Source organism: Dufourea novaeangliae, unplaced genomic scaffold (genome assembly GCF_001272555.1).
Source record: "Dufourea novaeangliae isolate 0120121106 unplaced genomic scaffold, ASM127255v1 scaffold8, whole genome shotgun sequence".
NCBI lineage: Eukaryota > Metazoa > Arthropoda > Insecta > Hymenoptera > Halictidae > Dufourea > Dufourea novaeangliae.
The window spans coordinates 12186520-12200313 of NW_015373923.1; the positions used below are offsets into that span (position 1 = coordinate 12186520).

The 13794-nt window shown below is 31.3% G+C and overlaps 1 protein-coding gene across 1 annotated transcript; it reads left to right on the top strand.

Moving 5' to 3' along the window:
- The first annotated feature begins 12245 nt into the window (after positions 1–12245).
- On the top strand, positions 12246–12874 carry LOC107194633 (integumentary mucin C.1-like). The gene is made up of 2 exons (XM_015584281.1): positions 12246–12719; positions 12803–12874. Exons 1-2 carry the CDS (start codon positions 12246–12248, stop codon positions 12872–12874), a joined length of 546 nt encoding a protein of 181 aa, XP_015439767.1.
- The last annotated feature ends 920 nt before the right edge of the window (positions 12875–13794 follow it).

Below are 13794 nucleotides of genomic sequence, written 5' to 3' on the forward strand. Positions count from 1 at the left end.
GTTGCGGGAGAACTTACTGTAAAATTACTTTTGTCCTCATCAAATTTAATATCAATAGACAAATATTTAACACAAAGGATGGAGGTTTGGATAGTATACATACACAAATGGCAGGAGATACAGGACAAAGTACTTATACATATAAATCTGAATACTAAATTTCCTTTGTTAGCTCCTATATAATGAAAAATAAAGAATTTTATTTTTATTAGTCTAAGGAAATGTACTCTTCTCTTCGAATGAATATTTAAATAGAATATACAGGGTGTTCCAGCCAACGTGATTCCTCCAATAATGACATAACGGTACATTTTCTGAAAATGTTAAGACCTGGAACTTAAATGGCATGAAGGGGCACATCTTATAAGGTATGTGCTATTTTTGTGGGTGGAGACATTTCAGAGATTTCTAGGTCACCTTGATTTTTTTTAACGGAATGATCTATTTTGAGTACCACAGATCACTAGACTATCAAATTCTGAGTAAAAATGTGTTAACCCTCATATGTCTTAAACCTAATAGTTAACGAGATATTTACAAAATAATCACTGTATTGAAATGTGAAAAATGAAAAGAATAACAAACAAGAATATTAAAATTAAGTGTACAGAGAATGAAAGTTGCACAACTCATTCATCAGCCTTTAGATTCTGCACGGTATGCTACATTTTTACGACATTCTGTAAATAATAATATTTTATTATGTATGTGTAATTAAGGTCTTTATTAAACAACAGAAGAAATGATTATACAACAGAAAAACAGGAAGAGATAAAACGGAAAGGAAAAGGAGAATACAAAATATTGTATTGGTGGGAAAGTAATTTCGTTTTTCGCATATGTAGAATTGGCGACGTTTTTCACTAAATTCTTTGACTGAATGTTCTACGGAGGAAATTATATTATTGAGTAATTATAATAGAGGAGATGGGAGTATTGATTAAACAAATTGTTACTATGTAAAAACTGTTACTTTCCTTTTAACGTCGCAAAACAAGAAAACTTTCCCACCAAACCAACAAAATATCACAAGTAGTGTAAGGATAAGTGTTGAACGCAGCCGTATTTAAGCTTAATCATCCCCTTTCATAAATTACTCCATTTGTCATCGTCAATAATATCATACGTACACAATTATCAAGTATGTACATAATCATGATTTATGCCTTTCATTTTCACTAGTATTATCGACACGCAAAAGACTAATTCAAAAAGTCGGAGCTCATTTATTAGTAATCGATATTTTCTGGATAACCATTAGCAACGTTTTAAAGCGAATCAACTTCTGGACGCCGCGAATAATTGGAACGGCCATTTAATTATCACGATAATAAAACGACCCATCGTTCATATGTTCGGTGATTATCAAAGCCGCGATCGACAAATGTTTTAACTGTTTTCAATGTATTAAATTGCAGGCAATGATGCACTTGATCGGTCATGTTCATCAGTCAGCGGGAAATATTATTCGCGGTTAACGGACCCCGGGTTACATACATTTTATAATAACAAACACGGATTTCCGTTTCACGTGTAATTATCAGTTCGAGCTGCATATTGAAGCCGCGCGCAGAGAATTACGGGAACGGTTTATTTTTGGGGCACGTGTAACAGAAACCTCAAGATAAAACACATTTCAATATTTATATTTCCCAGGACAACGTAAATATAGTCTCGATGAAGTTTTGCTAATATCAAACAATATTAGTTCTCCTAAATTATGTCACAAAATCTGTACAATTACAACTTTATATACTTTGAATAGTTTATTTTCTTTGACTTTTCAGTTACCATTGGTGCTGTTTCAATTATTTTCGTTGCAACCTCGTTTAATTTAATGAAAATCCTATTGGATCTTCTCATGTTCAACATTTCCACTGAAAAGTTTTATTAATATTTTAAAATTAGAAATAAGTAGAAAGACAGAATAACCAATATAACCAATTCAATTTCGTATGGAAACAAGATGTTCCTTCTGATTATTTTCTACATTGACATCGCAGTCTAGGTACCTTCGATCAAATCTTTACGAAATGCATGTTTCTTTTCGTATTTCTGTTTCTGAAATTTATTTATTTATGTATTTACAGTGTTCGTTAGGAAAATGATTTCTAAGGGAATTTGAAACCGAAACTACAGACATTAGTCAATCATTTATTTGCAAAGGAACAATTCTATTCTAATTCTAAAATGATAATATTACATAGTTCTCTATAATATGATACATATGCTGTATCCTGGTTAACGTAATAACATATGCATGTTATCATGATTTTTTGTATTTAGTCATAATGATATGATGTTAATATTAAAAATTTCCTTTTGTTAGGTTATATGAACGTGCGGACCGTCCCTCTTTATCATAATAAATGCAATATTTATTTCCAACAGAATCAAAATCACATGGTCCCTTTGTTAATAATATTTGTCATAACTTTCTGGTATTCTAGGCCTTTTTTATGAAGCACATGAATGAGAAAAGATATCTAATGTAAACCTTAACAAGAGCTGATTAAGAAAGTGGCGGATTGCTCTTTTATACACATAGTACAAATCACTTATTCATTATTCGTACCATTATTTCTTTATTACATGGTAGTAACGTATCATAGTGACATTTAAAAATTTCGAAACACGGTGGGAACATTAAATATTTACTCACCAGTGTACAGATGGCGGTTCATTTGTCCCCGGGTATTCAAGTTTGTCTTGTACGTCACCATAAGGTATGCTTCACTTATCATAATACCAATTCACGGTATCCCTATTTTACACTTTTTTAAATAAAGTCGATAATACGAGAACGGGACACTGCGTGATGACTGAAAATTCCACAAAACAAAAATGAACGCAAAGCACATACCATGCTTGTTTGGTTTTACTTAATCAGTGTAAAATATATATTAATAAAATTCAGACAACTTTTTTACGTGGGACAGTTATTTATTTAACTATTGTATACTACCAAATTATAATATTCTAAATTCTAATTAAAAGACGTTACTTCAGTGGTTCAAATAGAATATTAAACTTCATATTCCAATAGTTCTTTTTCCATAACGAAAAAAGTATTAAAATGAAGAGATAAAATAATATAAGTTTTAGGACGAAAAAATACGTTTGAGAAACTGTGTCAAAACCATGAATGACTGCATTAATTATTCGAAACTATTATGAAATTATGTAATTTTTATTTTCGTGTCATTTTACACGTACGATCAATTTGCACCAGACGTAATCACATCATTATTATCATATAAATTACACCGCGGTCGTTTATTATTACAGTGCTCATAGTATCGAAGTAACACACCAATTTGTCTTGTATTACACTAGGGTAAATGTCCCAGTTACTGCCAGTGTCCTAATACTGCCACTTTATTTATATTACTTAACAGAAAAGTAACGCATACAGAATTATGTAAAAAAAATTGTATTATTAAGTTGGTTATTAAAATTTTTTATATTTTACCTCGTATTTAAAAATTAATGTTGAAAACCAAAAGAGCAATTTGAACATCAAAGTTGCGAATACGTAAGTAAGAGCCGTAATGTTACTACATACTCAACCTATACATATATAGTATAAAAAATGAATTGTTAAAGTATCTAACAACTACTTTAATTTTTGAGGCGATAGTTATAGGGACACTGGGACTGCTCCTAGATTTTAAGTAATTATTCATTAATTCCTCACATTGAATGGATACAACTATTTTTTTTTTAATGAAAGTGGTGTTAAATAATATTACGTTCTAAACTGAGACGATTTTTATGTTAAACAACACATGAAATGATTAAATAAGGTTATGCTACAATCTTAAGGTGACAGTAATTGGGATATCTACCCTAATTTCGAAACGGATCTACAACGTCATTATACCAACGTCCCATAAACATGAGTGCTATTGTGAACACTCCAATGATCTCGGGACTACTGAACGAAAAAGTAATTTACATATTGCCCTTCTAGGTCAAAGCAGAGTGTCTACTTAGTATTATCCGATTGAGAATGGATGTAGTACCTCTTGGAATTTAAATTTTAAGAAGGCAATGTTTCTACAGAAAGTTATTAATAAGGAAATATTTACACGGAGGTCATGTTAGGTTATGTCTCAAATAATTTGTGTTTTGTCATAGTTCATCCAGAAAATTATGTAGAGTGCTAGATTGTGGAAATTAAATTACCAATCGCCATTCTTGTCTGTAATATTGTAATGAAACTAAGAACTTTATGTATGTAGTAAATGTAAATGTGTCAAAAAATACAATACAATCTAAATTTTAATAAAGGCCAGTGTACATTTATTACAAACCATTAACCTGGAATGATCGCGTTTAACTCTGAGACACGAGTGGTCGCGTAGATGACAACAGTCATCCATAGTAATTTTTGCAATTGAACTTATAATATTCAATCTTTCCTCACTTCTAATATTACTCTGGTATCTCTAAGGGTCTTCACAAAGGGAAAATAATAAAAAAACGTTTAATTTTTAATGACAAACAGCGATTTAATAAAAACACAAACAGTAATATATCACATTTAGAGACGTAAATTCAGAATATAGGTGCATTTATAATTTAAAACCAGCGAGTATTAAATATAAAACAAAATAAAATGCTAAGAAATGGGGTAAGAACAATAAATAACGTAAAAAATGAAAAATTTTTGAATAAAAGTGCTTATGGAAGGTCGCGCTGATGACAATTCTTCTCTACATGGATTATATAGGATCTAAAGACGCTCAACCGGAAGACACGAAACAAATGATTATATTAAGTTATAAAAGGCTCTTTCCAAAACAGTCCAAACCTAATCCTTTCATTATAAAGACAATTGTCAACAGATTAGTTCGCATGGGTGGCGGTTGTCATCGCGTTCAAACTGTAAAATATTATCACTAAACTGCAGATTTTTATGCAAATGTAGATTTTTGTGAACCAAGTTGTAGAAATTGGAATCTTTTAAGGTTCATACAAGCTTCAATAGTTGTTCAGTTTTATTAAAACTTTAGTAAACATTTATTCGTATTGAGTTTTACATAAAAATCGTATGTGTGTGTGTGTGTGTCTGTGTGTGTGATGAATGCATAAAATCTACAGTCTAATTATCATTACGTTTTTCCTTTCGAGCGGATCACACGCATTGCCAACAGGTTTCGAGAGTATGTATGATGTACCCAATCACGGACGTATAACAATAATTTTCAACCCCGAGGAAAGATCGACGATGGGATTGAAAAAAGGGTAATAACAGTCGCGGTCGATGGCTTCGAACGGATTCCCAAAAATAGCTGGACGAAGAGGTCTCTCCCTCGGGAAAACGACAATTGAATCAATTTAGAGGACGGATTTGATAGGCCGAACGACACGTGGCTCCGTTACACGGCAGGTGTTTTGAAATATTACGCTGGTGTTGCGCCAATTATAGTCGACAGCTCGTGAAACTGTAATGGACGATTACGGTTAACATTAGATTACTAAATTTTTCGGTAACACTAGAGCGCTCGCGTGATAAAGTTTGCCATGAAATTTTGATTAGGTTGTACCATATGAAATTAATTCGAAAAATCGTTGATCGATTGGGTTTAATAAATCTGGTATAACCAACACTGTCTGTAAGATTGATGGGATAATGTTAGATTGCACACCGAAAACGTTCATTAATAGGAAACAAAACAATGGAAATACACTAAAATGAAGATGTATTGAGTCGATGCAAAAGTTTTGATGAATTTTCTGCGGATAATATGGTTAGTACATTCAGTGTCAATGACAATGTAACATAATAAATTGTTTGGAACGAAAATTGTCGTGATTGTGTGTATTTTCCTGTTTAAAATAAAGTCGAAAATGAGCTTCTGAAAGTAAATTTGAAAATGGGAGAAATAATCGTTAAAGAGACTGTAAAGAACGGTTTTGATCTGTTTGGAGAAGCTGTTACGTCAATCACACTCTGTGGTAAACTATAAATTTATTAACATTATTTAATTATGCAAAGTCAATTGTAATATTAAAAAAATGTGTGTATTTGAATAAAAATTTTTGTTTTAAATATATATGTTATAAAACAATCATTACGTATTTCATTAAATTATTATTGAATTAGAATTAACATTATATTAGTCCACTCATTTAGATAACAACCTATAAAAACGTTTGTACCCGCCTAATATTATATTCATGTAAATATTTCAAATTAACGACTATTTTTTATGGAATTCCCCTTTAAAAAGAGTATTATGTCTACTGTTACACGCTCAACAGTATCAATTACAAAATGAGAATTTCGATTAATATAATACCCGGAAATTAATCTTGATGGAGAAAAGATGAAACAGGGACGCATCTTTATATTGTACTATTGTACGATTTCGATTCAAGCTTCTTGTATATTTTGTGTGCATGAACTTTAATTCCAGATTTCGGAAGCTCGAAATTAAATATCAATAGCTTACATGGAATTATTTTTTTGGAGAATGTACATGGAAAATAGTACATTTCCTGAAGTGATAATGTAAAATGAATGAGTAACTTTATTCAAATGAGTTTCTTAATTCAAAGTATGAGGTGTAAAATACTTTAGTTTTGTATGGAATTAGTTTTGACTAGAAAAATAAATTGTCTGCAATTTTTCGGAATTAATTGCTGATTTATAATGACTGGGTAATTCGTCCATACTTCTAAATACAGAATATTCTGGTATATCATGGTTTCGAGTGAGGTGTAACGTGATTATAGGAAATTTGTTGTCAACTCTTTTTTTCATTATTTTTCAAGGTCACCTTCAATTTTTTGTAAATTCACTTATTCAAGTTCTTTTACGCCTATCTGTTAGAGGATGTCAAGACGAATTCGGTAAGTATCATAACGTAACTTTTACCTTAATTTAAGCAATATTCAAAATGGTGTCCGTCAGCTGCAATGCACTCGCGTAGACAGCGAATAAAAGAGTGTTTAGCACTTTCTATGACCTCTGCACTGATAGCTGAGCATGCATCCACAATTCTTTGTGGAAAAAACATTTTCAATCGGACTGCTAATAACAGAGTAATCTCTACTGATCACGATTCGTGGTTCACCCTGTATATTAAGTGTATATATAATAACTACATATTATTGCAGTAATTTGGGCTACTAACAGTTTGAGACAGTCTAAAAGTTCCATTAATACCGGAAATCCAATTGTTCGTTGCACAGACAATGAAGAACTTGAAAATTCGTTATATTTTCCGAATATGGTACTTTCTCGAATTATTGGCGATCCGCGGGTACATAATTATGTAATGACGTTCACGATACGAGACAGAGAAGTTCGTTTTCGAAAATGATCACGACGCGATCCTGGAATCCGATTCAATTTCACAGTTTGTCCGCGCAAATAATGATAATCAATAACGATCGTTAATAATCACTATACCGTCGGTTCATGACCCATTGCGGATTATTGTACAACGCACTTCTCAACGCGCGCGAGACATGAAAACTTATTCACGTAAATTTGAGCAACTAATTCTAAATAATTGCGAATGGATAGGTATATTTTCAGCAAGGGATACTATAGCCATTTCGAATAAAATTATCGTTCTCCCGCGAATCGTGGTTGTACGTTTCGAAATTTAATTCACAAATATGTTACATTCGGACAGTAAAGAGCCGAATTTTTTTAAGATACCTACGTAAACATCGTGTCGTCTAACATTCAACCACTATTTATAAGTAATTTACAAACGTTTATACGAATTTATATTTTTGTAAAAGTATTTCAAAGAGTGGGGATTAAATCGAAATTAAATAAACAAAGCAAACCGAATGAAGATTTTATTAATTGTAGTTAAACGCAGTATTTTAAAACGTTTTGTATATTTATGTTTTTTGTAAATATATCAAATTCTCATATGGTGAAGGTAAGAACTTCGAAATCACGATCGAGATGGTTTTATTCGCGTTCGAACCCATAAAATAAATGTTTTATATATGTATGTATACGTACTAAAGAATGAAACAGAGTAATTGACGATATATCTATGAAACTTGTTAATATTTTTAAATGCTCGCCAAATTCAAAATAATAAAATCGTCGGTGTAACGTCGAAATTATAAGTGAGCACGTATGTAATATCGCGAAATATAAAAAAAACTTTTAGCTATCAACATAAAACAAATGCGAATGGAGGTCGTTCAAAATTTTTTTAACGTTTAGAAATGATAGAATACTTTCTCCTGAGATGTTTTATTTTATTCATTCTATAGTTTATAAGTAAATGAAAATTATTTTATTTATTATTATTACCATTTCTCTTAAATAAATATGACTACTTCCTTCTATTTAATTGACTGTTTGTGAACACTTTTAGATCAGATAGTTATTAACAGATTAGTAAGGCAATTATATCATTAAAGCACGTAATAATATCAAATTTAATAGAACTATAGTATCCGCATCGAAAACAATTGTTTACAAAAGAGAAATTTTTTAAACTTTTGCAGAAGATGCAAGTTTACGTAATTTGTTTACATCTGCTTATACCTTCATGGTCGATAACATTTACCTGACTTACGAACTCCGATAAAGTATACATTATCAGTTGTAATCGCACATAGCATGTGTCCTTATGAATCATCAAGGTAAAACGTAAAGTGAGAATTCAAAAAATCTTATCGTTTAGTGTGTCCACCGTATATATAAATCCTGAACACTACGCAGATCTAATCAGAAAATAACAAACTCTATTGAAGCAAAGACAAGGTATGTAATAAACTTAAGTTACATTTTCCTAATAAGTATTCTCGATTTTCATAATATATTTATAATATATGCTGTTATTTTGTTAGTAATTAGAGGTCATAACGAGAATGAAGATATTCCTTGCAATTCTATCTATTTTTGCTCTGGCCCTTGCTTTAGTTGGAGGCTGCAAACCACCTGGCTTCCTTGTAAGTAAAACTAGTTCTTACCAATAGATATGAAGGTACTAATATTTCAGTATAATTTGTCATTGTCCCTAAAAAGGTTAACTTTAAGTGAGATTTATAACTAATTATGATTCTTAGTATTATTCTTGATAAAGTGTGTTTAGAAAAGTGTTTGCATACTGACGATTATTATAGAACATACAATATATTGAGTGGAATTGGACATATACAATCGAAAGAAATTCTTTATTTACAAACTTCCTACATTTCAAATTGAACTACTAGGCGGTAACGGTTGTTCACTATACGAAGTAATCATTTATGTACATGGTATAATACTGTGACAAACACAAGCTGAACGACTTCCTGCTGCAAAATTATATTTTCCTGTATGATTTTATTTTAAATTCATTAGTAACTTCAGTAGGTACCTGTTAAGCGAAGATTAATACAATTTTCTATTTATGTGAGAATAATACTTAGAATATAATTTAAAATGTGATAATTTAATATGTAAGAAAGGTTTGAAGTACAGAATAATTTGTTTCGATATGAGATTTGGTTTTCAAAAAATCAATCAAATTTGAACATTTGTCTATCAGACATACCTTCGAATGTTTTATTCTCAAATGAATTATTGTAATAAATGAAAGTGCGTACAAACAGTAATTTCAAGTCATGTAAACTTTCTAAGGCGTTTGATTCATTTTATAAATTTTCTTCTGTCACATTTAAAAAGTACTGATAATTATAACGTATCTTAAAGACTAATTGTAACATGTAATTTCTTCCAGTGTGCAAATGACAAAGACTGTTGTGCACCTTTAGTGTGCAACCCGTGGGCAGGACGATGCGTCCTGAAACTAACTCCACCACCATCATAACCAATTTCAAGCGGAACAAATGATGGGAATGCAGTACTTTCTATGGCCCGCTAATGAATAACTGATTGAACTATAGTGACTATATATCGTAGGCCTACGAATTGTGTTTAGAATATTCTTATCTTCATGTATTATATCTGCATTACGAACAAAGTATTAGCAATATAAATTTTTAAAAAGGTATTCTATGTAGTATGTGCTTTTATTGTACTTTTTATTACCTTCTCATTGCTGTTTATAAGCATTCTTCTAAACAGCTACCGTTTTAAAAGCCCTTGAATCGAGAAAAGAAATAACAGGATGAGAACAACAAAGAAAGTAGACGAATTGCTAAAACTGTCAGGAAATTGATAAGCAGAATGTTAGTTGGTCGATATGATACATATTATACAGCACCGTGGTCTGTACTTCTTATAAGTAGAAACGGTGAGTCATAAAAAGGAGAACATGATTTTATATTTTTAGTCTCGTAATTGAAGAAGAAGAAAGTTATCCATGATGTTGACGCGATGTTAAACCGACAAAAAAAAGAAAGAAAATTAGAAACTTAATATATTCGTAAATTCTAATAAACATATCCAAAATATAATTACCATACATGACCTGAACACGAGAAAAAGGTTTAACAAAGTGTATACCTACAAATTTACGGTCCACATTCATTGAATATTTCAATTCAGATTGATACCCTCAGAAGTTGTCAAAGTTTTCATTACATCACGTGTAAATCTGACAAACAGAGAACTCAAATATTTTGCACTATTTGTAAGACTCCAGTTAATCTTTAATCTTTATTTAAGAAATAGTTGTCGACACTTTTAGTTGTGGTAATATGGTAGAAAAATGGTTTTTTCTCTGGATATTGTTCGGTTTCTGTGTCGATTTCCGATCGACCACTGAACATCCAATTGTAATACTCTTTCGGAGGACAGCCATTAATATCCAATACATACAGAGATTCATTGATTCTAATGATTGCGTAGAATCTACGCCGCAGATCATTGCCTCATATATCGTACAACTTCAGTATTGTCTGTTATACTAATGTCGTTATTAGAAGGTTTTACTATTTCACCTCCTTTTGCGTTTTAAGCTTCGGCGACAAGTGTCAATTACGCAAATTCTATACCCAAATTTCGTAAATGTGTACGATTGTCAGTGTAACACTTGTATCAACTACGGTATAAATACATGATGGATATCACGTTACGATAGCAGTCGAAATCAAACAGTGACGAAGTGTTGAGCATTCGGTGAGTTATATGTCACAGTAGCGGCGCTTCATTAATTTCATTGTATGCCGTATGTTGTCAGTTGTTGAAGAATTTTTAATAGTACTCAGCAATTATAACTATACATTTTGATTTTATTCCGTGAAGTTTTAAAACATTTTCACTACTGATGAATTTTATAACACAACAAATAAAGATTTTCGCCTCACAATTAACAGTAAAGTCTGTATTCTTTCTTTAAAGAACTTACTACCAAATTCTATTTTATTCTGTATTATTCGATAATATTGTAATTAGTTAACTACGGATTTTAGTTATTTATAGCATAATATTGAAGGAAAAATTACTCAGGACTTTATTTTATTTGCAACTCAATACAACCCTTGATAGAATAAATTCCTAGAAAAATATGCAGTCTGGTCTTTTATTTTATTTATATTAAACAATAATCATGTAATGAACAAAAGAAAACGTATATACCTATATTTGACGAGTGAGTTTGAGTTGGCAATTTTGATTCAGTAAAGACCCAGAAGATTCTGAATGTATAAAAGACAGAATTAATTGTGTTCCTGCAAAAAGTGAATCAGGAGTGTATTCTTACCCTCTCAATTGTTGACATTCAATTCTTATCGATGGAAAAGTTCTAATGTATATAAATTTGATAAAAAAATAAAAATTCGTGTAAACTGTCACAGAAGTATTTTATTTCTTCGTAAAGATATATATAAACATGGAACAAAACTGAAATATGTATAAAATTCACTGGATACGTAAATATTTTGCTTTTCTAAATACAGAATCCCTACAGTATGAATACTATATTACTTCTGTGACACAGTGCTTGAATTTTCATTTCTTACATCTGTATTAGTATATTTCAATAATCAGTCGAAACTTTATAGCGATGAGCGAGTTGGTCATTGTACGCAAATCTTACCTTCTTTACCTAGAGTAGTGTACACTGTCATAATTTTACACAACATAATGTTAATCATTAACAGCGGTTTTATTAACAAAAATAGAACCAGGAGATAAAAATAATATATTATAATTGTGTGCGTAAATATTTCAATTAATTTCTACAAACAATAGATAATTGTCGTTTGCGTACACTAGCATACAAGAAAATGATAGATATAATTTGTCGGTAATTTTTACTTAATTTTTTAATTTTCCAGAACACTGACGCAAAGAGCGATAGCCAAAAATGAAGACGATATTCTTATTGCTTTTCACTGTATTAATCACTACTGCAGTTATTGCCGCATCCCCGTCGAGCGACGATGATTTCCTCCCGATCAAACCCGTGAAGAATGTACGCAAAAAGACGAAAAGGAAATGCAGACCAAGAAGAACTCCAAAACCACCTTCAACAACTACAACACCACCTCCAACAACTTCAACATTACCTCCGACAACTTCAACACTACCCCCAACAACTTCAACACAACCTGCAACAACAACAACACTACCTCCAACACTACCCCCAACACCAACCCCAACACTACCCACAACACTATTTCCAACACTACCTCCAACACTATTTCCAACACTACCTGCAACACCACCTACAACATTAGTGCCAACAACAACAACAACAACAACAACAATAACAACAACAACAACTCCTAAACCAACTACAATTCCAAAACCACGTCATTGTACCAGGTTCCTTCAGCCAGTAAGTACACCATGATTCTTCAAATTCAGTTTAATTCTCTAAATCCTATAGATACTTTACTAATTATCTTCTTGTTCATACAGTGCAAGAAAAATTCTGATTGCTGTGGCTTCTTAGTGTGTTCAGCCTTTTTGTCCATTTGCGGAGTGGTCTAGTGAATACAAGGTATTAGTACTTTGTTACGTAACAATAAGTAAAAGAATCCAATATCAGGAAGAGAAAAACGACGCCATTAAAGAATACGTAATACATAAATAGTAATAATTATGTATGTTCAAGAAGCCCAAGTATTCTGAATTTTTGTTATTTTCTTCTTCGTTTCCACTGTAGAAAGTGGCCTCGGATTACTCGATTACGAATGAGATGCGAAATTCCTTGGAGTATCATATGTTAACAGTATTGTTACATCTGTTATAAAAAGTTGTTCAGTCTATTATTCAATGGTAATAAAAAAATACCGTTTTATCGAAGGTAACGTGTTCATTTTTGCAAACAGGTTTCCAAGTGTTGATATATTTTAATTTCATTCAGTACTGAAACGATGAATTTATACAAAATTTGAAATGTTGATATTTTTTCAATGATCACGACGTTCCCTTTCATGATCGTATCCGTATTACTATGAGTTGGATAATTACATGTAGTTACCACCTTGAAAATTTGTCATCCGCTAATCAAATAGAACTGCATTAATTTATCAGTAATTGCCCCGACTTCTTCGGAAGAGTAGATACACATGATTCAAATCGGAGCTGAAACATGTATAATATTCTTAGAATTGAAATATATATAAAATAAACGAGCACATTAACCAGCGGGAAAGTGAAAGTGCGTCCACAAAAAACCATGTTTCCCAATACAATATAATATTAAATGTTAATTTCTATTTGCGTGAATAAATTTTATGCAGTTCTTTTACATGACAGATTCAGTTGTTTCGAAACAATTCGGATAAAACATATGCACGATAAAGATAGAGTTTTCTGTTAAAAATGTGAACACTTTGATATTTTACACTTCTATACATAATAGCAATCATAACTTTTATTAAGATATTAATAAACTTAACCACAAT

Bases quoted from the DNA above. Each gene is read 5' to 3' on its own strand.
- LOC107194633 (XM_015584281.1), top strand. From the start codon at position 12,246: ATGAAGACGATATTCTTATTGCTTTTCACTGTATTAATCACTACTGCA. The intron at 12,720-12,802 runs GTAAGTACACCA...TTGTTCATACAG, and splicing joins GTACCAGGTTCCTTCAGCCA to TGCAAGAAAAATTCTGATTG.